This window comes from Dicentrarchus labrax, unplaced genomic scaffold, assembly GCF_905237075.1.
Source record: "Dicentrarchus labrax unplaced genomic scaffold, dlabrax2021, whole genome shotgun sequence".
NCBI classification, from domain to species: domain Eukaryota; kingdom Metazoa; phylum Chordata; class Actinopteri; family Moronidae; genus Dicentrarchus; species Dicentrarchus labrax.
The window spans coordinates 24550052-24577180 of NW_026136722.1; the positions used below are offsets into that span (position 1 = coordinate 24550052).

Below are 27129 nucleotides of genomic sequence, written 5' to 3' on the forward strand. Positions count from 1 at the left end.
TTTACAAGTCAGTACATAGGCTACATGTAATCCGCTCTGCTTATTTCTCCACATGCACTGCTCTTGCCACACTGTTGCTCAATGGGAAAAAAAGGACAAGAAAATCGCTGATTAGTGGTTTGGTTAATGAGTAACGAGCTTCTTCAGCAGCAGTTAGATCCTCCAGTCCGTACAAAAGGCTGCTTTGAAGGAAAAGTTGCAGACGGACACATTTCAGGCTCCCACCTTCCACCTACACGGAGCTCATCCTCCCATTTCAGCAGCCCACAGCGAATGCTATCTGTTTTAAAGTTGGGCTGTTTACACACACACACACACACACACACACACACACACACACACACACACACACACACGCTGCTGGGTGCGAGAAAACTCATAAATCTTACGTAGCCATAAACGACAGGGGTAGCGTCCTGAATAATAAAAATAGAGGGAAGTGGGAGAGAGAGCTCTGGAGACACACACAGAGAGAGAGAGGGTGTGTAGGTGTGTGTGAGTGGTAGTGGGGGGGTGAGAAAACATTGTAAGACACCTACATATTTTCATTTCCATTTTGGTCTCAGCTCTCAGTGTCTCTTTCCTTCTGGGTTTTCTTGTCACTCTTTTTTTAGCCTACTTCACCTCTTTCTTCAAATGTTACTGCACCTCGCTCCTGTCTTCCTCCCATGTGTGTTAAAGTCAAAACACAGGGAAGAACTCTCTTGTAATGTTTTCCTTCTTTAGAAAGACCTTGAAGTGGAGAATTTAAAGGCCAGCCATGCAGCGCTGTTAGAGCTGCTCATATTCTTTTTACCTTTTTCTTGATTTCTGCTGTCTGCACCTTTTATGTCAGTCTCCTCTTTTTTTACCATGGCGTCCTTTTCTTTTTTATTTACCCTTTTCTGTGCATAAGTAGCAGCAGGGGGGACAAGGTGTTGAAATGTTAACAATACAGACTAAGTGTCCTGTTTCTGCAGGGAGACATGGAATGAGCTGCAGGAGGGGCTCTGTAAAAGCAATGATTTTTTTTTAAAGAAGAAAAAATAAAATTTTCTGGAAAAGAAGGGAAAAGGAAGAGGGCAACATTCTTCTCACGTTGTCTGTAACATGTTACCAAATATTACTAAATGAATTCACCAAATTGCCCCAGGTGACATATAACCACAGTTCAGTCTAAATGAATGACACATCCCAAAAGATTCAAAACACTAAATCTACATTGGTAGATCTGGTTCTTCAGCTCATTATCTGGCTTTATTTACATTTCCAGTGACAGTCTAACTTGGTGCAAAGATAGATAAAACCATGAAAACTATAAATACAATATGAGTCATTAAGAAGATGTTTGTTGATTATGAAACAGGAGCTGACTGATGCTATCTACTGTTTGCTTTAGCGTCTATCTGTCCATAACATGTTCATGATAATATTCTCAGATTAAGTCTACAACACTGAATCAGATTCTGAGACTGTTACCATAGTTACATTTTTATATTTTATATTTGGCTTCTGTCATTTATTAGATTGTAAACATAGTTGCTTCCTGTTGAATGCAATGTAGTTTGATGTTAGTTCCTCTCATTTGAATTTACATGGTCCCACATAAGTAGCTTTAATACTACACAAAACTAATCTACAGCCAAACTCAGCAAACAGGGGCTGCTAACCCCTGAATGGAAAATGAAAGTAGGTGTCTAAGGCCGTTATAACTGTCGTTATCCTGCTCACCCTGAACAGCATCAAAGCCAACAGATACAGTAGCCTTGCACATTGAAGTCTAACATAAATGTATTTGCACTAGTAGCCTATAGCCTAATTAGAAAAAGGAAGAGAGCAGTAAAGATGGCCTCTCCCACCCAAACAAGAGGCCCATGCTGCTTGAAATCAGTTTTTAAGAGGGGAGGAGAGAGAATTGTTAGGGCAAAATAAGATTTCCACAAATTTACGTTGAAAGAACATTTCGTTTTTTTATTGCGTAAAAGTTACACCGAAGTTCACCTGGTAGAATAGCCAGTTATATGTTAACACAGTTGGTTAGCCTATAGAAGAAAGTCCAATATGAAATCTGACTAAATTCTGAACTAATGGTGACACGTAGAAAAGTAGCCTCCATGCCTGGTTACAGGACTAACATCTCTGCCTCAGCCAGTGAAATTAGCATAATCTGTGAGTGACGCTGAGCTGTTTGATGGGGGAATCAACGCGTCCGCGAGTCAAGCCCCGTTATTTCCTCCGTTACACCCCCGTGAGCGTTGCTGATACCCGGTCTTGTTGTCAACAACAGAATGAGACTACCTACCAGGATAATCCTACCACCACAGGCACTACTACCATAGGCTATTATTGCTGCTGCTAGCCGTGTGGAATAAACCCGCCACCTATAGCCTTCCACAGACCGAGGCGAGGCGGGAGCACAGACCCCAAGACAGAGGAGGAAGACGCGGAGGGAGAGAGGCAGGAGACCCGGGGACACGGAGACAGGGGGAAGGAGAAGGGAAATAAAAAAAAAAGAAGAAGGACGAACAACCACCCAAAAATGCGATGGGGTGACATTTTGTGGCGGACCTGTTCCTCGGAGGCTGACTGACTGACTGACTCACTGGCTGGCTGGCTGTGTGAGCGACAGAGGCTAAAAAAGAAAGAATTTTGAGGCCATTGTTATCAGCCAGCAGCGGTGCAGGCAGCGCTGGTGCTGGGGCGGAGGGTGGAGGTGGAGGGGGGGCGGTGGGGGGCGCGAGCAGGCAGCAGGCAGGCTCCCGGTAAGCTCGTTCAGCTCGTGCGCTAGCTAGCCTGCCTGTAGCCTATACCAAGCCTGTCCGTTAATTCTGCCCTGATATCGAGCCCCCCACCGACGTCTCAAGTCCGTCCAGCTCTCTCATCCTCCCGCCGTTCATGCCACACGGTGTCCGGTCCGTCGCCCTCGCGCAGCCCGGTCCGCCGCTGCTGCTCGTGCTGGCTCCAGGAGGTGTTGTTGTGGTGGTGGTGAGCAGCCGTGCTAGTCTCGAGACAGCACCAGAGGAGCAGCGGGTTTGCGGAGAGAAGAAGAGAGGAGGAGGAGGAGGAGGAGGAGAGGAAAACGGGAGAGAAAGCGAGCGGATTCGTTATTTATTTAATTATTTATTATTGTTATTGATTACCTAGTGAACGTGCGTGAGGACTAAACTGTGATGCGGTGTTGCTGGGTCCGTGCGGGACTGGACCGGGACCACCGGTGCTAAGGAAGGTAAGGAGCATCACCGGCAGGCAGGCAGGCCAGCCGGTAATGCACGAGCTCAACAACAAACCAGAAATACAGAGTGTGTTTGTTCGCTGTGCAGTTTGTGAACGGCGGAGTGGCTGGCTCAGTGATTTATGGCCCGTATGACTTCAATCCCGGTTCAAGAAGAGTTCACAATGCTTTAAGCTGCCGTATTGCTACCCGCCGCAAGCAGCCCCCCCTTCTTCTTTCGGCCTTCCATCTCTGTCCTTTTTCTTTCTCTTTTTTTTCCTCCTCTCATTTCTTCTCCTATTCTGTCCATGCCTCGTCCTCACTTATAGCTATTTATTTACAAAGCAATGGCCGACCATTTTTCATTTATGGATGATCCCACATCTCCCTGGCGTTCACCTTGTTTCTTCCCCGCAGGCCTCCGTTTTATTATTCTGATAACATCTGACATTTATTTGAATTCTTACTAAAAATGTTTAGATTCAGTAATTTTATTCACACATGGAGGTTTCACTGTTTGGTAAATTCAGCCTAAATGGAGCCCATGAATACAGCAACAATAGCTCTGATCAGGCCAATCCTTTATTGTTTCTGGGCTCGGCTCCATGTAATTGGCCCCTCTCTCTCTGTGTCTGTTAATGGGATAAGGAATACGTGGATTGTCCAAGTTAATGCATTCTCTCTCTGTCTCCCTGCCTGCATAGCTCTTCATGGCAGGCGCCATTTGTAATTTTATATCCCAGGATAAAACACAGACACTGGACACCAAGGCCGACCTCTCCCTCTCTCTCTTTCCCTCTGTTGTTTTTGTTTGGGTGGCTGTTTCTCTGTCAGTATAAATGGATTATTCAGGGAGGCGTCTAGTAAAGTTGGTGATTGTATTAAGCTGTAGCCCTACAAGCCAGGGGCAGAGACATTACGTGTCCCGTTTAATGGCGAAACAGCGATATGATTTAATAACATATTCCTCCTACACTCACTGCCACGGCCTCTCTCTCTCTCTCTCTCTCTCTCTCTCTCTCTCTCCCCCTCCCTCCTTGGGACTATTCCTCAGAGTAAATAATTAGGATTCCAGCTTGTCTACTAGAAAGATAAATGGCTGACATGTGTGACGTGCTGAGAGCTGGAGTAGGGCTGGACTGTCTGAACAAAACCAAAAAAAGAAAGAAAAATATCCCAAATATTTTAAAAGTAATAGTAATAATATATAGTATTAGTAGCTATAGCCTCTAGTATTTTAGCGCAGTTTTACCCCGTTATGAAAACATTCGCATGTGAAACAGCATTTTCTTTTTTACTAACACGCTTGTTATGACTTGTATCTTTCTTTTTTTTTTTTTTTTTACTGCTATTTATTTGCTATATTATTTATGTTTGCTATCATCTAGGCCTAGAATGCTCCTGGCGTTTAAAAAATGTAAAACTTAACTACTACGTATCCTATACACGAATCATAAATATCGTGTAGCCACACAAGTAGAGAAGATCATTTCAGATGGGGTTTCACTGTAGCTTTTTGTAGCGTTAACAAATGGTGCCACTTTATCTTCCATATCTTCAGCTAATTCTAATTTAGGGTTTTCTGTATTTATCCACAACGAAGCCGGTGAACAGTACAGTTTTATGACACAACTAAATAGAATTGATGGCTACGTGATATGTGTTCAGCTGCGAAATAAAGCCAGGGAGTGCATGGTGATGAAGTTGAGGAGTCAGCTGTAGCGCTAGCACAGAGGCTCACTGTCTGGTGACAGAGCCAGCAGAGCCTCTTCACCTCCACTTCTCCCCGTTAAACCTTTTATCTCCAGAGGAGGAATGAATGCCAGGTGCTCTCTCGCGCCTGACAAGCCGGCCTCTCGCGGCCACAGGCCCACCCCAGCGGTGAGCGCAAGATAGGGAGTCTATGGGGGCTCAAACTGCTCTTTTTTTTTCTTCTTCCTCTCTTTTTCCCTTAAGGGGCCATGATAGAGCACTCTGACCACTCGAGCCTAATGAATCACTGACTCGTGAAGCTTCTTCCGGGGATTCTTTCTTTCTATATATCAATCTGTTGTTGGCCTCTTTTGTCTGAACCCAAGTCCAAGTGTTTTGTTTTTTATTTTTTCACTCTTTTTTTAAAACCACCATGTTAACCGAACAGAAGCGCCTGGAAAATATTTACATCTTTAAATGTATCCCCGATGTCCCCTGTCCATAAATCCTAAAATAATATTTTGAGAAACATTTCCGAGATATTTGATTTATACATCTCACCATTCCACTTTGAAGTAGCATTCATACGTTTTCTTTGTTACTCCGTTAAGAAAATAAAATTAAAAAATTAAAAAATGCGCAATAATATACATTACTCCCATTTTTCCCCTGACCTGTTCAAACAGATCTAGTGTGGAAGCTGTTATTCAGCAGCAATGATCGCTTCCGGAGATAGACTCCTATGAGTGAGGTAACAGCCGAGCAGACGGAATACAGTAAATCATGTGTGTATGGTAGAGGTTGACAGAAATAGGCTACCTACATCAGTCACAAAGGAAAATACATACAGGCCACATTCACTGCCGCCATTACACAACAAAATGTCTCGTTCAGCCTGAATAACGCCAGACACGGTGGGGTAGTGCTTTATTACCAAAACACAATTCTAAATTAAATTCACTTATCGAATAACTGGGAAAAATACGGCATATAGTAATGTTTAAAACAATACTGCTAATTCGTTTGATTTCATTTTATTCTTAGATTCAGAGGTGAAGCTTTGTCATCATTCTTTAATTAATTGCTGAAAAATTAGATAATTAGTAAACACAATAAGAAATAATAATTATAAAACTACCATTATTAATTATAAGAATATGCTTACCACTTAATAATAATAATAATAATAATAATAATAATAATAATAATAATAATAACCTAATAATAACAATGATTTTAACATGTAATTAATATGTGACCTAAGGTAACATTTCTATGGAAATGTAACATTATTAAGCGTATGTCTTGTGTGTGTGTGTGTGTGTGTGTGTGAGAGAGAGAGAGAGAGAGAGAGTACAGAGAGGGAGCAGTTTGCCCTCCTTGTGCCCCCTCCACTAGAGCATCTGCAGGCTGTGCACTGGGCTCAGGAGGGAGGGGGAGGGTAGGGGGGTAAGAAAAGAAAAGCAGTGGTTTCTATTCATGTCATGGCGCCTTTCATTGGCGGAAGATGGATTTATCTCTCTTATTTCTTTATTCTGCCTCTCCTAACCTTTTAGGTCAGATTGCAGGGGACCGTTGGAGAGACACCGTCACGTGACCCCCGGTACCAAATGGTCTTCCGGCAGTGGCTCTCAACAAGGACCGGAGCACAAGAAGACGCCGCCACTTCTTTCAGAAATGCAGAAGACAACATACTACGACAACTCCTCGACACTTTTCGGTGGCTACTCGTCCTACCAGGTGCAGGGGGCGGCAGCGGCAGCAGCAGCAGCCGCCAACGGCTTTGGGGGCTACGATGCCCCGGTCCCAGTGTCCCACCACCAGCCGGCCTTCCAGTCGGCGACCCATCTGGATGTGGATTCGTACCAGCGCTCTGCCTGCTCGTTACAGTCGCTGGGCAGTAACAGCAGCCACCAGCAGCAGCAGCAGCAGCTAGCCAAGACCAAGGAGCTGAATGGCAGCTGCATGCGGCCCAGCCTGCCGTCTGAGCACCACCCCGGCTCCCAGGTGTCCCCTCCATTGCCCCCCAACCCCAGCAACGGTAATACCGGGGCTCAGCAGCCGGGGGGCAGTGCTGGGGCCTCCTCAGTCTCTAAACCAGGCCCCAATAAGTCGTCTAATTCTTCCTCCTCCATATCGTCCTCCACATCATCCTCCGCCTCCTCACTGCCCCCCAACCCGACCATGGCAAAGCAGATCTTTCCCTGGATGAAAGAGAGTCGGCAGGCGACCAAGCAGAAAAACTGTTCACCCAGCAACAACTCTGGCAACGGTGTGTTAGATTACACCTGTCTCTGTCTCTCTGTCTGTCTTTGCTTTGACCCCCACCCCCTCCCCATACTGCCACAAAAACAACATGGCATAGCAGAATAATTATTCCTCCTACAGCAGCCTCTCCCTTTCTCTTTCTCATTACTCCTTTCCTCAGTTCTGTCCATCCTCCCTCTATTTCTTTCTTTCTTCATTTTCCTTCCTCATTAGCGTCTTTGTTCCTATTATCTTGGCTTCTATTTCCCATCACCACATCCCTCTTTCCTCACCTCTCTTATCGCCATTCTCTCTCAAGCCCCACATCCCCAGAGGATTTAAAAGGGTTCTCAGACTATTATGGCAAAACAGGTTTCCACAGGCACTGGGTCAGACAAGGAAATGACCACAGGCAACTAGTCAGGCTGGTTATCATTTATCTGTAGCTGTTGAGTTAGTCTGCTCTGGTCCAAGGTGATTTTAGGTATCTAATATTGCTTTTAAATTAACCGATGTGGCTGGTCAGTTGAGTAACTTTCAAATCCATAAATAGGTCAAGCAATGACTAGTGTCAAAGAGGTCAAAGGTCAGAGGCATGACAGTATGACAGATATTCCTGCAAACCTAGAGGAGTGCTGAAGTAAATAAGTAAAATGCAGGAAGATTTTAATGGCAAAGAATATCCACATACTTACTTGTAGGAAAAAGGAAGCTAAGTTATGATGTTTACAAATGAATGGGTGATTGGATTCAACCAGATCATAAACACATCTTAAAATACATGTTTGCACTGTCTTTTCGAGAGTTAGATGAAAACCACCATTATGTGTGAGTGCTGAGAGCTCAAGTCAGGAGGCAGCCAGGTGCAGTGACTTGCCAGGTTTGGTATCATCAAGCCTTTATCACTGAAATAGTTCCAACACATAACTCCCCCCAAAACCACCTTAAACTGAGGGGAAGAAGAGGAACAAGGTAATAGCGAGATCATTTCAGTGCTCGCTGAGGAGGACAGTAGAACAGAGAGAGATATTTGGTGTTCAGTCAGTATTCAGCGTTAACTATTAGGCAAAATGACCTTAAAAGTTGGACTGGCTAGAGGAACTTGCATGGCAATTTGTCTTTACGTTGACTGTCTGATCAGTGACAACTGAGCAGTCATGGGTTCTTTACAGTTACACTACAGTCAGTTATAGGACAATCTAGTTAACAAGCACCTTTCCTTGTTCACCACCTTCTGGTTATTATATGCCTTCCGATTGCTCTCCTCCCTGTCCTCTTTCTCCTCTTCCTCTTGAAAGAAAGCCACTGCAAGAAGGAAGATATTAACAGGATGAATTTAAATGTCATGTACGATAACAGATGAATAGATTTGTCTGAGAGAGAGAATGACAAGCAGACATTTGAAACAGAAGATATTAGCAAATGGGGAAAAAAATAGGATGAAAAATTTGAATATCATCTGCATGTGTGATAACAGACAGATATGTTATTTGAATCGGTAGTTATCAATGAGACAAAATATGTTCTGCCATAATGAATATGTGTCTCAGAATCGCATTCGAAAAGCTTTCAGTTGACCTGGAATAGAGCTGAGAAGAGATTAGACTGTTTATTGATGAGTATTTGAAACAATCATTTGGAGAATGTCAGCGCTCTGTCAGACAGATGATGTGATCGTTACCTCTCTCATCTTTCTGTCCACCAAAATAAACACTGGAGTCAACTGTTTATACTGTTGAGAGAGATACAATTATGGAGAGATAGGATCTCAGTGCTTGCTTTGAGCTGTACTGCATCAGCAGTTATTAGTATGAACACATCGCAAGCATTCACATACTGTAGACACATACCAGCGTTTTCATAACAGAGGCAAATTCGGCACGGAGAGAGATGGAAGAGAGCACTGTAGTTCAGCACTACTGTTTAGTATGGAATAAACATTGAGATGGAAATACACCAGCTCAGAGCTAGAAAAGTATTATGAGTTGCTGGTTAAGTTAGCCTACTTTAGCTTCATTTACTTCACCATTGTGTTTGTGTAGTTTTGACACATGGAACCTTCAGAAGTGCTGATGATGCAGTTGCTTTTGACAATTACGCAAGTTACTTCCACTTCCTATTCAAATGAAGGATTATTACCGACATTACTCGCTCTGGCTTTGTACGTCATATATACACTAAAAATAGTAAATCGAAGAGTTTAATGTTCAGTTTTTGTTGAAACTGTATGATCATTTTGGAGGTGTTTCCATTATTTACTCTACCCTCATTGATATATCAGGTTGGACATAACATTACCAACAACCTCAGTATGATGCAACATAATTTAACAGCACCAAGCTGCAGCCTCTAAAATAGCCATACAGCTGAATCAACACCTCTCTGACATGGTTTCAACAAAAACTGAACATTATAACCTTATTTGAGCTAGCTAATAATCTTGGTACACAGTGTAGATAAACCTGTCTGATAGCAGAATCACACGTATTTCTTCAACTGTCGGACGTATTTTTACTGAGATTGCAGTGTTCCCCAGATCTCAGTAGTGACTTTAGTCACCACAATGTTATTCTAATCAATAAAACTAACGACCAGAGCTAAGAAAATAAAACTTAAGTTGCAATAAACTTTTTTGCCTCCTCACTATAGTGGCAGCACTTCTGAAGAACGGCGGTGACACAGGCTGAATTGAGGTTTACCAGCTTTTATGGCTTGCAAACAAATGATGTGAAACATCGTGCCAACATTTCTTTGTAATGTTTTAGAAGGAATTCTTTATTGGAAACCGATTGAGAGGATGGAGGATAATCATCAGCTATGGGCTAGTTAATTGTGGCTTGTATATTAGACTACTTGAGCAATTTTGAGTCAGATAACCAATTATCACCTAGAGCCTTATTCTCTTAAACGTGTCTTATAAAGCAGTGACAGCATCTGTTGGATTTTAAGGTTTAGCTGGCTCTATGGCCTTAAGACAAAATGATTAGCTTCCTGCTGAGAATAACATACACATTGTCATTCTGAACAAATATTTACAGTAGGTAGCAAGTATCCACTGGCGTGGAGCTGAATGCCTTTCAGCTGTTTAAGAGTCAGTACAACTATCACATAAACGTGGTGAGAAGTTTGACTTTTCTTGGTGAGCTGATTGAAGTGAGTGCAGATCAACCTCGGTTTCTGCTCGTAGTCCTTGTGCTGCAGCTGCTGTTGCTGTGGGGGGTTTGTCTTTCCAGTCGAGATGCAATTTAGCTGCCCTCGGCCAGCGCCGGGGCCTCCGTCTCTTAATAACTGCCACTGTTATGAAGTGTTGACAACTAATATCAAGGGATAATTCAGCCAGCATGCCCGGACCCCCCTCTGCTTTATTAAGAACCTGAATGCTTTCAATTTCCACCAGCATGCAGCGTGATTGGGTTTTATTCTCTTCCTCTCTCATTCTCTCAATGTTCATTTCATCATCTCTTTACCCTTTTTTAATATCCATACTTTTCTCCCTTTTTGTACATTTCTCCCACTTTTGCTCTCTTCATTTTACAGGGTTTTCTCCTGTTTCTTTTGTTTTTCTTTCTCTGTATCCTCACCTTTTTTATTTCATTCTCCATCCATCTCTCTCACTTGCCCTTTCTCGACATTAATGTTTTCTCTTCTCTCCTCAGCATCTGGAGGAGCTGAGAGCGGTAGCAGCGGGGAGAAGAGCCCTACCGGTGGGTCGTCAGCGTCATCTAAACGGGCTCGTACGGCGTACACCAGCGCCCAGCTGGTTGAGCTGGAGAAGGAGTTCCACTTCAACCGGTACCTGTGCCGGCCGCGCCGTGTGGAGATGGCCAACCTGCTTAACCTGTCCGAACGCCAGATCAAGATCTGGTTCCAGAACCGGCGCATGAAGTACAAGAAGGACCAGAAGTTGAAGGGCCTGAGCTCCAGCTCTGGAGGGCCTTCACCGACTGGCTCCCCACCCCTGACCATGCAGTCCTCCGCCAGCTTCCTCAACTCAATGCACCCCATGGGAGGGGGAGGAGGAGGGTCAGGCTATGACGTCCCATCTCCGCCATCCTTTGGCAAGCCCCACCAGGGAGTGTCTTACTCCATGTCCACTGCCTACTCCAATGTCCCCATGAAGGGCTGCCCCCCCCAGCAGAAGTATGGCGCCCCAGACCCGGACTACGGCGACCCTCATCCCCACCACGGCCTAGTGCAGGCCAACAACGCTGGCTATGGGACTCCCACCAACATGCAGGCCAGTCCAGTCTACGTGGGGGGTGGCAGCTATGTGGAACCCATGCCTGGCTCGGGGCCCTCTATGTATGGGCTAAACCACCTCGGCCCCACGCCACCCCACCACCAAACCATGGACTACAATGGCGCGGGGCCCATGTCGGCCGCCAACCAGCACCACGTGGGCGGAGGGGGCCCCCCGGGTCCCTGTGACCCGCCCACACACCCTACATACACCGAGCTGTCGGCGCACCACACCTCGACTCAGGGCAGAATCCAGGAAGCACCCAAGCTCACTCACCTGTAGCAGGTTTGGAACAAAAATGACAACGTAGGAAATAGTGAAGACGACACAGAACAAGTAACATGACGCGACTCACTAACAGACTAACTAACATGTGGGGACTCTACTGCTGCAACGGGACGGCAGGAGAGACAGAACGAGACAGACAGGAGCCATCCAGTGGTTTGTCCCGTGCTCTATAGCCACAAAGGGGAACAATCAGTGTTTGGTGTTGTCCAGCACCACCCTGTTTCCACTGCCTTCATCAAGTGTAGTTAATTTAATAAAAAAATCAAAGGCTGTGCCTGTTACCAAGTAGCAGTGATGGACCCAAACCATTCATGTTGTCAATAAAAGTACTGAAATCAATGATAGTTGCCAAAAATTCCAAGAATTTTTTAAGCTGGGACCAAACTTACTAACTTACTCTCCACTACTGAAATCCTCATTCAGGAGAACAGGAAACCAAAACATTAAAACATTAATCAGTTTGTTAACTTCCCATAGAAAATGGTGACTTGCTTAATAATCACAGGTTTATTTTTCATTTTAGAACTCTTGGCTACTTTTACGCATGCTTATGAGTAATTTACACTCTACTCTGAGTGTATTTCTTGGTCCCAGGGCAGCGAAGCATATTGTAGGCGTGGGAGACGAGGTGTACAGTCCAACTGTCTCCCACGTCCCCCTGGGGACAATAAATGTCAGGATGCTCGTCTTGTGGCACTGGTGCAGGGACATATCGGCAGCTGTATGGCATAACAGGGTCTATGGTGAGCACCATTGTTTGGTCAGTATTCATTAGACTGATAATCTACTGCACAGTCAGTCTGAAAACTGCAACATGGACGACTGTATTCAAACAGAGCAGATGTCAGATGGCGAAATTTCAGATCGATGATTTTGATTAAGAAAACTTCTCAGAGACCCAAAAAAACCTAAAATGAAAAAAAAATCTATCTGTATGATATGTTACATTTAAATAATTTAAATAATTGCAGCCTTATTACACTGTCACAAAAGTCTTCCTCTGTGGATTCCCAATTCATTAGTGGACTGCTAAGCTATTTTTGCGTGGGCGGAGCAAATTGGCAGCAGTAGCTCAGTTAGCAGTAGCATGTTGTAAAAAAGAAAAGCCTGTAATGGCTCTGTTAGAGCTAGTATGTGCTTTAAAATTGTTCTTTGATAATAAAATCTCCCCCCTAAGACACACACATATACAAACAGCTCTCCCGCCTGGTAAATGAAATAGTTGAGATTTTAATGGGCAGTTAACGAGGTGGTTAGATTTATGACGCTGAGCTCTCTCCCCCTCCAGGCAACACATGTTGTTGTCAGCCGAGCTGAGCTATGTGGAGGGTTCTGCCTCTCCATCAGCCCGGAGAGAGAGCGAGAGAGAGAGAACAGAAATATATGGCTGGAGCTGGCAGCACTCGTCTTCCTCTGTTCCCCTCGTTCCACGAAGCACATAAAAACCACTGGACGGTCATCTCTTCACTGTCTCTTTTTGCCTCCTGCCGTACCCGTCTCTGTCCGTCCAGACTGAATCACTACTAACCCTCTGTCTCCTGTCTGTGGCAGCAGCACATGGCTTCTGAAGGAGGCAAAATTTCCCACAATCCGCCACAGACCACCCCCCTCCCACCCCACACACACACACACACACACACACACACACACACACATCCATCACCACACATGCACCACTCAGCACCCCTCCCATCACTCTTAACAGGGTTTAAGAAGCTACAAGCTCAAAGGCTAAACTAGCTCCCATAGACACACATCTGTGCTAAGCTACGTTAGCTAATCACTCCTTTACACACACACACACACACACACACACACACACACACAGCAATGCTAAGCTAGCTTCCTTTCGTTGACACACATCTACAGCCAGGTTACACCAGCTGTTGACATCTTCAAACAAACACATGAGAGGACATGGAAGAGAAATTTTTAATGTTCTTATTTTAGCACATCATCGACACAGGGTAAATAATAAGAGTGGAGAACACTATTTATTTATGTTTGGGTAAGTCATTGCCCTCCTCTCTCTCTCTCTCTCTCTCTCTCTTCTCTCTCTCTCTCTATCACTTTGGAAGGGTTCACTTTCATTAGCGGACACCAATGCGTAAAAGTCCACATTTTATATTATTTTCTTTTGTTCTCACATATCTTGACTTTTAACGTGGATACAGGGTATATATTTGAACAAAAATGCATGTCCCAGAAATCTGAGCTGATGTGTATCGCACATTTTTGAAAACAACTGGGTTTATTTGTTTGAACCGTCAGTGAGGGGAGTCTGGGAAAACACACACACGAGACCCTTACAGACTGTTTCGGCCAAGCTGAAAACAAGCTGTGTGTGTGGCTGACCCCTGCTACACTCTCTGCTGTTCTGGAAATAAACCTGTCATATGGTTTTTAAAAGTGCAGATTTACACAAACTCGTTTCACATCTGGGCATCATTGTTGCACTTAGAGTTTACATTTTGATGGTTAAAGGTAAAAAATAATAATAAAATCTTATTTTGAAGACGGAAGGCCCTCCAATCAAAGCGTCTTTCGCCAATGTGTGTTCAAGTGAACATTCATATATAAATATTTATTTGTTATAGCCAGTTTAAAAAGACTTTCTGTTTTGTATTATTATTATTTATCCTTCATGTATTTATATCGAGAAAAAATACTGTACTTTTTTAGTATTTACCTGTTATGAAAGAAAAAAAAAACAACATTGTGTTTCTTCTTGTCCATTGTACTGAAGTTACATTTTTTTAGTTCTTGTATTTTAGAAGAAAATAAGTAGTTTTTATGTTCCTATAATGACCCTTGTACATAAATGTCTTGGCTTGTACAGGGAAAAAGGCAAGGGTGGGGATTGGTGACCCATCCGTGCATAGTCGGAAAATTTAGACAAACTATTAGCTGGAAAAAAGAACGAGTCTTTTTGGAGAAAAACAACTTCTTTCTTTGTCCTTTGTAGCTCCTTTTTCTTTCATTGTTGAGAGAGTTGTCTGTCGAACAATTCTTTAATAAAATGTTATGTTATTCAGCGCTATCGTCAGTTTTTTATGATTCTCAGGAGTGAAGAACTTGACCAGAATGCCCCATCTGAAAAGGCTCTAACACTTTGTTAGGCAGTGTTAGTGTCAGGTGGAAACCTGCCAACACCGATTCTATTGACTGTCATGGAAACATGCAAACAACCCCTGGCACTGCTGGGCTCCTCTTGGCTGCAAGCTGTGGCAAAATTCATAAACTGTGAAAATATGCAAATAATTGCACACCCTAGGATTAGAACTAAACAAACTTTTTAAAGTCAATTGAGTTCTGTGGTGGTGCATGTTGTTGTTGATTATCAACTTTGAAGGATGACATATTCTTAATTTCTTTTCAAGCTGCTAAACCTTTTAGAACCAGCAGTGAAGGCCAAAGCATGACTGCTGTTACAAGTTAACATTTTAAAGATACCAGACATCACCATTATTTCATCCAAATCCTTTCAAAGTACAATAACTGTTTAAATCTTGCACAAATCGTTTTGCTTGAAGATGTCATGTAATGTGTACAGTATGGGGACCGTGTATATTCTACCATCATGTGATGGTTGAGGACTCAAAGCGTTGTTCACAAATCCCAGATCTGATGTGACTTCTTTCAAACAGCGTGTCTCTGGTTGAGGGATGACCTGACACTGATGCCAGTATTGAATATCGGGTCAATACCTCAGGCTAAAGCGTGGCATCACTGTCAGAAAACTTTCCCAACAGTTCAATCTGAAGCCTAGAGCCACATGTAACATGTCAGAAAGAAAAAGAAAAAACATCTTCAACCTTTAGCAAAACTTTAAATCTGCCTCTAATCTCCTTTGTGCTTTACAGACTAGATGGTTACTTGTTATTTTTCTGGTCAGTGGTATTCATTTATCACCAATGATTCACCGATGTTAATGTCAGGTACTGGGCTGCATCCCGGTGAAGGTCTAAGGTTGGATCCAAGAACTATTCCTGTACTAGAACCTGATACCTGTTGCTCCTTGATTTGTTTTTTTCTTAGAGACTTCTCTCTAGGGAGGTGACTTCAGCTCCGATAACCCCAAACTATTGGTCAGTGACCAGTTCAGTAACAGTAAAAGCTCAAACTCACTCAGAACTACTCTTGATATTTTAGTGTCCATTGCACCATCACAGTATTGCATTTGACAGATTCTATTATCGAGAGACAATTTCTCCTCAAAAATAAGATTTTTATAATTTTGAAATAATGAATGCAGGTCATGATTTAAAAACTGATAAAATAGATTATTTTCAGTGTTAAGTTACTCGTTATTGGAGCGGCAAAATAGCATACATGCAACTTGGGTTCAGCCCCCCAACCCCATGCTGTTGAAGTGTCCTTGAGCAGGCTGCTGAAACCCTGTCTGACCTCTAAACTTGGATGTTTCACCTGAGAAAGACCTGTTCCTCGCCATCATTGCTCGCTTTATTAAGTTCTGTGGAAAATTGTGAGCAAGAGCTTGAGGTGTGCTTGAAAGCTCTGGAAAAATACAGTGAGTTAAAACTTTAAGTATGAGTTAGCTTCTTGTGACCAATTTATGATCCAAGACCAGAACTGGAGAAACCGAGCAGATGGTTGGAGTTATATAACACTCAAAGCTCTGGTCATTTCCTTGACAGATGTCTTGTACGGCTTGGACTTACCATGCAGAAACTCAGAGAGAGTTTGGACTCTTTTACTCTTTAGCTAATCCACTGTTTGATCATGTTAATTACTGACTGTTTTTAATAACTGACTGTTGGTTGCTGACTGCCTGGATTGATGTTTTTCTTGTTGTTTGTTTTTGAAACTTTTACTCTTAATCAGAAAGTTAATTTTCACTCTTGGGGAGGGGGGTGGGGGGAACTGGTTCCACATTTTTCAACGGATAGGAGATCAGAGACAAGTCACCTGTGACCCTAACCAGAGTGGGAACCAAAAGCAGAGATCCCCGCTCTGTCTCTTGCTAACTCTCTGTAACACACACAGGCTGATCCTTCTGCTAGCTATGTGTCCTGTGTTGATGTTTATGACTAAAAAAAGCCCCGAGGCCTGCGCCTTGGCCAGGTCACGTGGTCTCTAACCCCCCCAACCCTACCTCTCTACCTCTCCTCGCTCTCTGTAACACGCGCTTGTACTCGGAGGCCTGAGAGCAGCATAAAACTTGGAACATAAATCAGGCTCCCATAAATAATGGCCGTACTTCCCTTTACATCTCCGTTGGACTAACAGACAATAAAAACACCAATAAGCAGAGATTGGATCTAATTTATTGCCTCATAAAAACAGACGGAGAGCTGGGCTCGGCTTCAGCACGCAGTCTGCTGAGAACAGTACAGTTATATACAGTGAGACTGTAGAGCAGCTCACAGCCAGGTACACTCATCTGCCATTATAACCGCCATTTAATATGGTTACTACATTAGGCAGCAAAGAAGTTCTCTGTCAGATGTCAACAAATGTCTAGCAGTAGCTATCAATTTGACTAAACTCGAATAATAATAATAATGAAAATAACAACAACAACAACAAAAGTACTAAGAAAAATCCAGGTTATTTTTACTCAGTAGAACACAAAATAAATATATAAATAAACGAGGGGAAAACAATTCGTGAACTACATCTAGCTTTTTCTTTTCCTTTTTTTCTTTTTGTTTTAATTAATTAATTTATTTATCGTTACCGGAAACAGGTTTTGGACCAATAAAAACTCTTCTGCTAAATATCAGTAATTAGTAATAACAATTTAAATTGAATAAAGTGAAAACGTAGTTACTGGAAGGAAGAAATTAACGGTTTACCCTACCACTGTCAGTAACCCCAAAACAAAAGAACTGACTCCTGAATAGAATAAAATAAAAAATAAAATAAAATAGAATAAAATTAAAAGTCACAAATCCCCATCTTCAGTCGACAAACCACGCATCCCACGCAAAGACTTAAAAAAACGCCTCTGCTCTCCACCAAAACTCCAGAATTCCACTCGGAATTTTTTACAAAATAAAAGAAAACATATTTGAAAGAAAATCCTGACATGGTAAAAACGGGACGAAGAGGAGAGAGCAGTGTGTTGTGAAGCTGCAGCTCAGTCAGCAGTGTGTGTGAGTGCTCTGTTTGGGCTGTGTGAGCCTGTGCAGCCTCGGCCTACTCACTGCCTGCCGCTTTCTGCCGGCTCAATGGCCCTCACTCCCACACACATTTCTGCTTTTTCTGCGTCTCTTTCAGAGCCAGGGGGCCAAGCCAAATGGCATGGGAAAAACAGGGAGAAGGGGGTGCGAGCTAAATGGCTTATGTCTATTTGTCTCTGGTATCTGAGTCGGTTATTTATATATTTTCTCCCAGCAGAGGAAATATTTCTGCGTGACATGCGCGTATTTGCTGCGCGTAAAAGCGGTGTATAAAAAAACCAAACACTAAAAACATGGCGAATAATGGAGCTGAAAGGAGAGAGATATAGGGAGTAAGACTGGAGCGGTTCTTGTTATTTAGGGAGAGAGAGAGAGGGGCTGCTGTCAGGCTCTTTGCAGGGAGAGAAAGATTGATCACCGCACTTCTTTTTTTCCCACTCGGGGCTCCTCGGGCCCTCCCCAAAATATCCTCTGCTGAACTCCCGAGTTCCTGATCTTTATAAAAATCTACATGTGCGCCCTGTTGAGTCTGCAGGCCACTCAGCGCACTCTCACTTACTGTTAGCGTCCATATTATCGCTGCTCTATTCTTATTTTTAATATTAGGAGGAACGGGAGGCCTGCGCTCTCCCCTCCTGTCTGTTTCCAGTTGCACGGAGCGACCTCGCTGTGAACTCTCTCTCTCTCTCTCTCTCCCTCTCTGCGTAAACACACCGAACATTTTAACACACACACACCACACTGGAGAGAGAGAGAGAGAGAGAGAGAGAGAGAGAGAGAGAGGGGCAGCTTGAAAGAAGAATTCTGGAGCCTGTGTGCTGAGACTATTTTAGTGAGTTTATATTTAGGCAGTATTTCGGTTTGTCTCGCAGACACACGCACTGAGGAGAGATCAACCACTATTTCAGAAACAGCACAACCCCAAATACAAGTCTGTTAAATACAAAAATAAAATGTGCACTTACACACCAACAGGCTCCCTCTCTCTGATTCTCTTCACAGCTAAATCTAAGTTTCTGCCTCTCTGCTCTGATAGAAGCCAATCTGCTTCATCTCCACTACCGCTGAGTAGAAATCTTCATCATCCTCTCCTCCTGAGCTGCTGCGCCATCTAAAACCTTCTCCAAGTTTCCTGTGTGGAAGTTGGGGATTTTCAGCCTCTGTCACACTTTATAAGATTAATGAGCTGAGTGCTGTAAACAGTGCTTTTTTTCTCTCTCAAGGAGCCATATTGTAAACGGTGCTGGCTGACTCCGCTCACCTAATGTTAACCGTCATTACATCACCCAGAGGAAAACGAAAAAATGTCCGAGAGATGCTCTATTGTTTGTGCGTTACACCGGGCCGGGATGCGCCGACCCGCCGCCCACACGGCGCACATGGCGACCGGGCCGCCTTCCCGTTTTTCTCCCCAGAACTGACCCCCCCGTTAAGACAAAACAATGGCAGCTAGCCTGTGATACAGCCCCTCGTTGCCACAGCATTTGGTGGAAAAATAATAATGCTGCTTCCCACAGCCATCGCCGCCGCCAGGCCCGGACCCCCGATTGGCTGTTTTGGGTCACATGACCAGGAATTGGCTGCAATTTCGCCCCATAGTTCTTCAGTTTAGCCTACCCAGGTCCCCATACGCTAGTAATATCACCAATATACACAATTATTATATAGCCACCGCATTTACGCCATTGCGGTCGGGAGCCTACATGCTCGTGCGTTTTTTCTTTTCGTTTTCTTTTTTTAAGAAGCCATATTGTGTTGTGTGCGTGCGCGAGCGTGCATGCGTGCGTGTATGTGTTTTGTTTTTTTTATTTTGGGGAAGGGATTGTTCGGGGGTCTCGCCTTTTGAGGGTGAAGCCGGTCTGAGGGAGCTATGAATTTTGAATTTGAGAGGGAGATCGGTTTTATAAACAGCCAGCCGTCCCTAGCAGAGTGCCTGACGTCCTTCCCCGCCGTCCTGGAGTCATTTCAAACTTCATCAATCAAGGAGTCGACAGTAATTCCGCCTCCCTTCGAGCACACCATCCCCAGCCTCAGCCCCTGCACAGCCAGCCAGCCGAGACCGACTGCTAGGAGCCAGCAGAACCGGAGAACCTCCGCCACTAATGGCCTCCAGACGCACCACCGAGGCGCCCAGCAGCCCTGTCCGCCCGGTCAGGCCCCTGCCACGGCCACGGCAGTCCCGGCCGGTCCGCTGGCCCACGAGTTCCCCTGGATGAAGGAGAAGAAGTCATCAAAGAAGTGCCCCAAGCCTGGGAGCAGCTCCAGCGGTGGCGGATCCATCATCCCCTCTGCCTCATCCTCCCCGTCGCCGACCGCCTCCGGGTACGCTTCGGCGGGCATCGAGTCGCCCACAGGTCGGTATGCTGGGATGCGGGAGCCAGTATGTGTGTATGAGTGTGTGTGGTGGGAGAGTAAGGGGTGTGCAGCCTGTGCTTTAATTTTCTGTCTGCGTCTTCATTTCATTCCCATTTCAGAAATAACCTAGCATTCATTACACACAGCATGGATGTGCTTAGATGACATTGTCTTTTTCTTCCTCAATGTGTGTGTGTATGTGTGTGTGTGTGTGTGTGTGTGTGTGTGTGTGTGCAGTGTGCTGTGATGCTGTGATGCTGTGTCAACAGGGAAGCCATATCTAGACCACTGCATTATGCTGCAGTGCTTTGCACACTCTCTCATCATCATGCATTTAAATATGCACCCATTAATATATCTGCCATTTTTAGAGGATCAGTGTGCAGAATTCAGCTTAACACTGAGTGCAGACCGTTCACACCAGAATCCTCTTAGTTCTGTATCATATAGCCCAAATTTTCTAAATGCATCTTCTTCATATGGAATTATTTATCGTGCGTAAAGACGCACAGAGGGATTTTTTTGTCTTTATCCATCGTGCAGTTGATTGCTGCTGCAGCCTGTATCATTCTGTTCACTGGGTGGTGTGATTTGATATCAGCAGCAGCATCACCCTGGTATTATATATTCATAACACAACTGAGATGGTAGCCATATTGGATGGAGGTAGGAAATATAATGGCGAGGCAAGGCGACCGGACAAAATATGTTGGGGTGGGGGTTGTGAGGGGGGGGATAAGCTCCATCCACACAGAATACAGACTGCACACAATCTCATTTTCTTGGGTTTTGGTCATTTCTGTCTTTTACACTGACCCCCATAACAATCACTCCATTTTTACAGTTTTTTTCTCCCCCTCTTTATTTCACACACAATCCCACCTCCACTCATTTTTAATGGAAATTCTTGTTTTCTCGTCTTTCTTTCCTGCACAATTTCCTGCCTTTATCGCATCCATGCAACCATTCAGGGTTTTACTTATGCTTCTGACAGATACTGCCACATTGGTTTCACATCGACATTCCCACATTTCCCTGCACATTTCCTCCCCATACCGTGATATATTTATTTTCCTCTCTTTGCATTTCTCTGATCACAGGCTGCAGCCTCTCCCAGCAGGCTTACAGAAGAGTAAAACCGGCTTTGACATTATGATCATCTGTCTTTATCTGTGTTTTTATTTTGGGATTTTTTTACCAGCACCAAATTGGTCCGCTCTTACAGTTATGGCTTTGGCTGCTACTGTAATTTGAAGGAGTATTTTTTTATGAGACTTTTTGTGTTTTATTACTGTTTTATTACAGACAGAAGAGCCGAGGGGATTTCTGCTCCATGCTGAAGCTGCTTATTTCTTGGCTGGAAATCTTTGCACGCAATAAAATTGTAGGGGTTTTACAGGGCTCTCGTGAAGTAGATTACAATTTGAAGTTTAAACGAAATATATAAAATTAAAATAAAAAATGAGAATGGCTTCAAAAGATTTTCGCGCAATAAATCATGCACATAATCTCTCTCTATCTCCCTCCTTTATTTGTCTTTGTCTCCCTACAGACCCGAGCCAGGCCAGTCTGGATGCTGGAGGAGCCGGGTCCCGCCGGCTGCGCACCGCCTACACCAACACACAGCTGCTGGAGCTGGAGAAGGAGTTCCACTTCAACAAGTACCTATGCCGGCCCAGGCGGGTGGAGATCGCAGCCCTCCTGGATCTCACCGAGAGGCAGGTCAAAGTTTGGTTCCAGAACCGGCGGATGAAACACAAGCGCCAGACTACGCCCCACCGGGACGGAGGTGGTGGAGGCGGCCATGAATCCAGCGACCCGGGCGGCTTTGAGCCGCTCGAAGGCGCCGATGCCTCATCCCCGTACTCAAGCCAGCCGCTGGAAGCATCTGGCACCGGGGAGGCTACATCGGAGAGCGAGCCGGGGAGCGGTAATCCGTCTTCGGCCGCTGCTTCCACCGCCTACGCTAATGACAGCGGGGACAATGCACAGCCCACGCCGGAGGAGGGAGGCCGTTTGAGCCGCCCCGAACGCCCACCGCAGCCGGGGCCACCTGGCTCCTCCGACGCTGCTGCTTCCCACCACTCCCCACCGGCGTTCAGCGCCACGAACTCCGCAGACAACCCGGGTCTGATGCAGCTCAGCGAGGCCGGGCCCGCAGCAGCAGCGTCCGATCCGTCATTCTCTGAGCAGCGGGAGTCCTCCATCACCTCCACCTCCTCCACTGCTCCTCCTGCCGCCTCCTCATCCGCGCTCCCCGACCTGACCTTCTTTGCCGGGGACGCCTGCCTGTCACCCAGCCTGCAGAGCTCACTGGATAGTCCGGTGGATTTCTCCGAGGAGGACTTCGACCTGTTCACAAGCACACTGTGCACCATAGACCTGCAGCACCTCAACTTCTGAGGCCGGCTGCAACCTTTAAACATGAAGGGAAACTAAAAAGGAGTGAAGGAGTGGAGGGGCACATGCAGGCCTGTGGATGAACAATCGGGCGGAGGAGACGGCACTCGGCGAGGACTCTGTTGTTTAAAAAGCATACAAGCTTCTCGGCAACATTCCTGAAACATTTCTGAATGAAAATTATGTTCTTTTTAAAATATATTTTTTCGTCTTCTTGCTGGTTTTACTTTGCGGCTGTAATGTAGTTTAAGAGAGATGCAATTCATTTTATTTTTTTAATTTTAAACATCGAAGGGAAATTGTTTTTCCACGATCGAAACGTTGTGGATTTTTTCTCTCCCCCCTTTCCCAAATTTCAGGTATTTATTGCCTTTCTTGTTTTTGATCGTTTTTGTTAAAACCCTTATCAGTATGCGTGGATTTGTGTCCTCTAGTCCATTCTGGTGCAGCTTCATGGATCCTTAATAACTTCTCAGGAACTGTTCACGGAGTCTAGGTGCAGATAGCCGGACTGCTCTTAGAAAATCTGAACTGAAGAATGAATTTCATTCTCTCTCTGAACGAGACAAGACGAGAGAGGAGCCCTGCTGATGACCCGAGTTTTAGACCCTAGTTTATTTATTGAGATTCTTTAATAGTGAAAATCCAAATTATTTATTGTACATATATTTTCATAGTGGAATAATAATAATAAAAACACACAAACATTTACGATGTGGCCCATGTCCTTTTGTTTTATAGCTATATGAATTTAAGGAGTGCTGAATATGGAATAATAATATTAAAACAAATGGTATGCTTTAAAAACATTCTTATGCGAATAACATTAATAATACAGTGCAATTTTATAATAGCCTAAATATAAACAAACTGAGCATTCAGCAGTTTATTAGTAGGATATTTTTTTTATAACTATTTGGCTGCTGTTACTTGTAATAGTGAAAATAATTTTATTTATTTCACAGTAGCCTATATATAATTTTCACAATACATTTCTCTATTGCAATTAGCCAATAATTCCCAGGTTTGTTTTTTCCATCCTTTTTAAGATACAATTTGTCATTATATAGGCTAATAAAATATTGATATCATTTATAATATTTTCATCTTCTAAAATATATTTTAATTCTGGCTCCTAGTTACAAGTTTAAATGCATGGCTCCTCCATCTAGTTTTCCCACCTTATTCAACATCAATATGTAGCCTGATATAGCCTGGTATGGCCCAGTATGGTTCAGCTCATCTGTGTTTGCACAGAGATAACCCGGGAGAAATGACTGAGAGAAAGAATGAGAGATTTTCCAGAGCAGATAAAAAGAAGAGAAACAGTCCGAGGCCACAGCAGGATCATTGTTTTCCTCTGTTAGCTTAGCACTGGTAGCCCTCTGCCCCCGAGTAGGAGCTAATGGTTAGCATAGCAGCTTTCACCATGTGAGTAAAGCAGAGTAACTACAATGTGGCCTTTTACTGAAAGTGTGTGAGAGCTAACCACAGTGCAGCACCACTCACACTCTGTTTGTAGTGTGTGAGCACAGGCGTTAACTGTTGCTTGGCACTGCACATTCCCTCCCATTATCAAGCTAAAAGGGGGACTGTGGAGTGAAGCCTGAGTTAGCATGGCTAGCTCCCTGCCATTAGTGTGTGTGGATGTGATGCTAACTAGCTGCTCCTCCTCCCACAGAGTCAAAATGGCGCTGAAGACAAAGCAGGATGTGAACAATGAGCAGTGGCAGCCATTACAGGATGACTGGCTCACTGTGACAGGCATGGTGTGTGTGTGGGTGTGTGTGTGTGTGTGTGTGTGTGTGTGTGGGAGCGAGAGAGAGAGAGAGAGAGAGTGCCTGTAATAGGCTGAGTCAAAGAGAAAAAAATATGACTTGTTTTTTTAGGCTACAGATTAAAGATTTATGTCAGATTGCTTTAGCCCATAATAATAATAATAATAATAATAATAATAATAATAATAATAATAATAATAATTCCTTTTATGATAAATATTTTTAGACAATATAAAATTGTAAAAAATTGATATTTTCAAATATAATGATTGGGGGAAATAGGAATAATGACAACGATCCAACAACAATATTTCATATCATTATATTGCAGTATTGTAGTCAATATAATGGCCTTTTGCCTAAAGCATGTCTATTGTGAAACAACTTCAAGTCTGTAAAAATGAAACAATAACCCAGTTTAGGGTCCTAACCCATAGTCTAATAAACCCTACTGGGTGTCCAACTGCAGCTCCATCACCTATCATAAGAAAAAAACATTTGCAGTTCAATCAATATTGCATAAAAGAAAAACACATAAAAAACATTAAGAGTTCAAATCCATACAGAAGAGGCTGAAGTCCTGTTGGTGCTCTCTGACTTTCTTTTTAACCACAAACAGTTCTTTATCAGGGACACACTTAAACATTTAATTTCTTACTATTTCCATAAGATCCATAAACATGTAGCAAACCATGCAAGAGAATAGCAGAGACCCACTGTATTCACTCATGATTGCATACTAATACTGTTTGATCAGTGTAGTAAAGGCAAACTAACTCTTCGCAAAGGCGATGTCTTTCCCTTTGTGCAGTAATGATAAGACATACAAACTTCACTGAGACAAACTCAACAGAGGTCCATTCATGTGAGCACAAGTTTTAAACTGTAGCTGTAGTTCCCATGGGAACCAGCAGGCACAAAACGGGACAACAACCTGGGTTTCTCCCTACAAGAAACACCACCAGAAAATACATTCTTATGGCTCCTGAGCTCCATCAGCAACACCTCTGTTCTGCAGCAGGATGTTTTATATCATTTAATCTAAATATGTTATTAATTATATTATCCAAACAGTTTATGAAGTGTTTATTGAATATCATGCCACTGAGCAACATGTGTGATTTCAGTTCTCACCTAGTCTGTAGTCTATTATGCCAAAACAGCAAAGATCACTTACTGCAGTGATGCTGTAAATATTAAGAATATACAAAGTAGAAGAGTGGTACATATGTACAAGATAAAGCTTAACAATTCTACCACTACTATTCCTAATAATAATAGGGTACTTATTATTATAATAAGAAATTGCAATGTTTTAGATAAAGAAAAATGTGTCAATGAAATCCAAATCCAGTAAAAAACAATAAACTTATATTTGAAATAAAAATGACATGACAGGAAATGTATTTAAGACATAAATTTAAAAGCAAAGATCAGGCTAATTCAGTTTTCTCAGGCAGGTCTGCTTAAGGGTCCTGCAGCAAAGACGTGATTGCCTTTAATCTTCAGTCTGGTCCTTTAGACCACAACCATGGTCATTAGAAAGTTAGATTGTAACTAAAACTAGCATGATGTTTTCCTTCTTTCTGGATCCGTCTGGTTGTAAGGTTTTGTACTAACTGAACTATAATTTTGGTTGATTCAGGCACACAATGAAAAGATGTGACAATGGCACAAATAACAGTTTGCAGGTTCCTGAAAGGTTTTTGAAATTGTAGTCACATGCACTGCCATAATGTCTTGGTCACGTAGGGGTAGTAGTTAATTTGCAGGGTAGTAAAAGTATCAAAAGAAGAAGTTGAAAATGAAAACCAATATTGTGTCTGCATACAACATGAACAGGTGGCTACATGTAGACAGAAAACAATAGTGGCCCCAGTGTAGAAGGCACCTTTTATGAACTTGAATTCCCAATAAAAGCAAAATGCTATTTCAAATATATGAATTTAATACTGCCCCTAGAATTCCACCCACTGTTTAAGACCTTCAGTTAAAATGAAATGACCAACAAAGATATCTAAAACCTGAGGATTGTCCCGTATCAGCTTGTCACTTCAAAGGAGATCCAGAGTGTGACTCTTCATGTATGTGGTTCCAGAAGTGTTTGGATCTCATCAAGACAATTTATAGTCTTTTTGCTAAGCTAAGTTAAGCTGATGGCTGCAGCTATATATTTACAGGAGAGGAATTGATCCATTTCCATCTAACTCTTGGTAAAAAATGAAAATTAGTCTATTTTCTGTATTCATCTGTAAGACTTTATGTAGGTAATATTTAGGTAGTATTCAAGTATTTAGGCTACCAATTTCACACCTTGTATAATATCCAATCTGTATGATATCTTATTTGGATCAGGAAAACGTGTTCATTCAGGTGTAAATGCCTGCTGTGTGATATTTGATTGGCCAGACCACATCTACACTTGTTCAGTATTGCATTGTGATTAGCTCACAGCCAGGTGTAAAACATTGGCCAACAAGTTGAAAGGTCATCTTCTTGAGGCATCAACAAGCAACACTAAAATCAAGTGGGTGTCTTTAAAAGCTACAGACTTTTCAGTTCTAAATGTATTGTTTTCCCCCGATCAAACACAGCATTTGAACATCAATTCCGACCGCAAGAGCATAATTGTATATTGTAAAACCAATACTATGGCCATATGGCAGGTGAGTATTGTAGAAGAGAAACTTGAAGGAAATCCCAAGTATCTATTAAAAATATTAAAACCAGCAAATATAGAACTAAACCAACATATTAACTTATAACTTATATATTAAAATGGTTTCAAATGTG

General features: G+C 43.2%; 2 protein-coding genes across 18 annotated transcripts in view; both read left to right on the forward strand.

Annotated features, from left to right (window-relative positions):
- The window catches only part of hoxb3a (homeobox B3a), a 91577-nt gene extending 76885 nt beyond the window's left edge, over positions 1–14692 (forward strand). For 16 of the 17 annotated variants that reach the window (XM_051389107.1, XM_051389120.1, XM_051389111.1 and 13 more), the window contains 2 exons: positions 6439–7154; positions 10786–14692. In XM_051389107.1, the coding sequence (XP_051245067.1) occupies positions 6560–7154; positions 10786–11651 (1461 nt within the window). In that variant the 5' untranslated portion in view covers positions 6439–6559 and the 3' untranslated portion in view covers positions 11652–14692. Of the gene's footprint in view, positions 1–1931; positions 3206–6438; positions 7155–10785 lie in introns of those variants that run through there. The other variant, XM_051389123.1, reaches the window with a different exon arrangement.
- A 73-nt stretch (positions 14693–14765) lies between these two features.
- On the forward strand, positions 14766–23269 carry hoxb2a (homeobox B2a). Its single transcript, XM_051389152.1, has 2 exons — positions 14766–20157; positions 21711–23269. The coding sequence occupies exons 1-2, from the start codon at positions 19674–19676 to the stop codon at positions 22559–22561; spliced, it is 1335 nt and encodes a 444-aa protein (XP_051245112.1). The 5' UTR covers positions 14766–19673; the 3' UTR covers positions 22562–23269.
- Positions 23270–27129: the final 3860 nt, after the last annotated feature.

What these genes read in the sequence shown, in the direction of transcription:
- hoxb2a (XM_051389152.1), top strand. Translation starts at nt 19,674, where the DNA reads ATGAATTTTGAATTTGAGAGGGAGATCGGTTTTATAAACAGCCAGCCG. An exon ending in GGGCATCGAGTCGCCCACAG is followed by an intron (nt 20,158 to 21,710) that starts GTCGGTATGCTG and finishes GTCTCCCTACAG; the next exon opens with ACCCGAGCCAGGCCAGTCTG.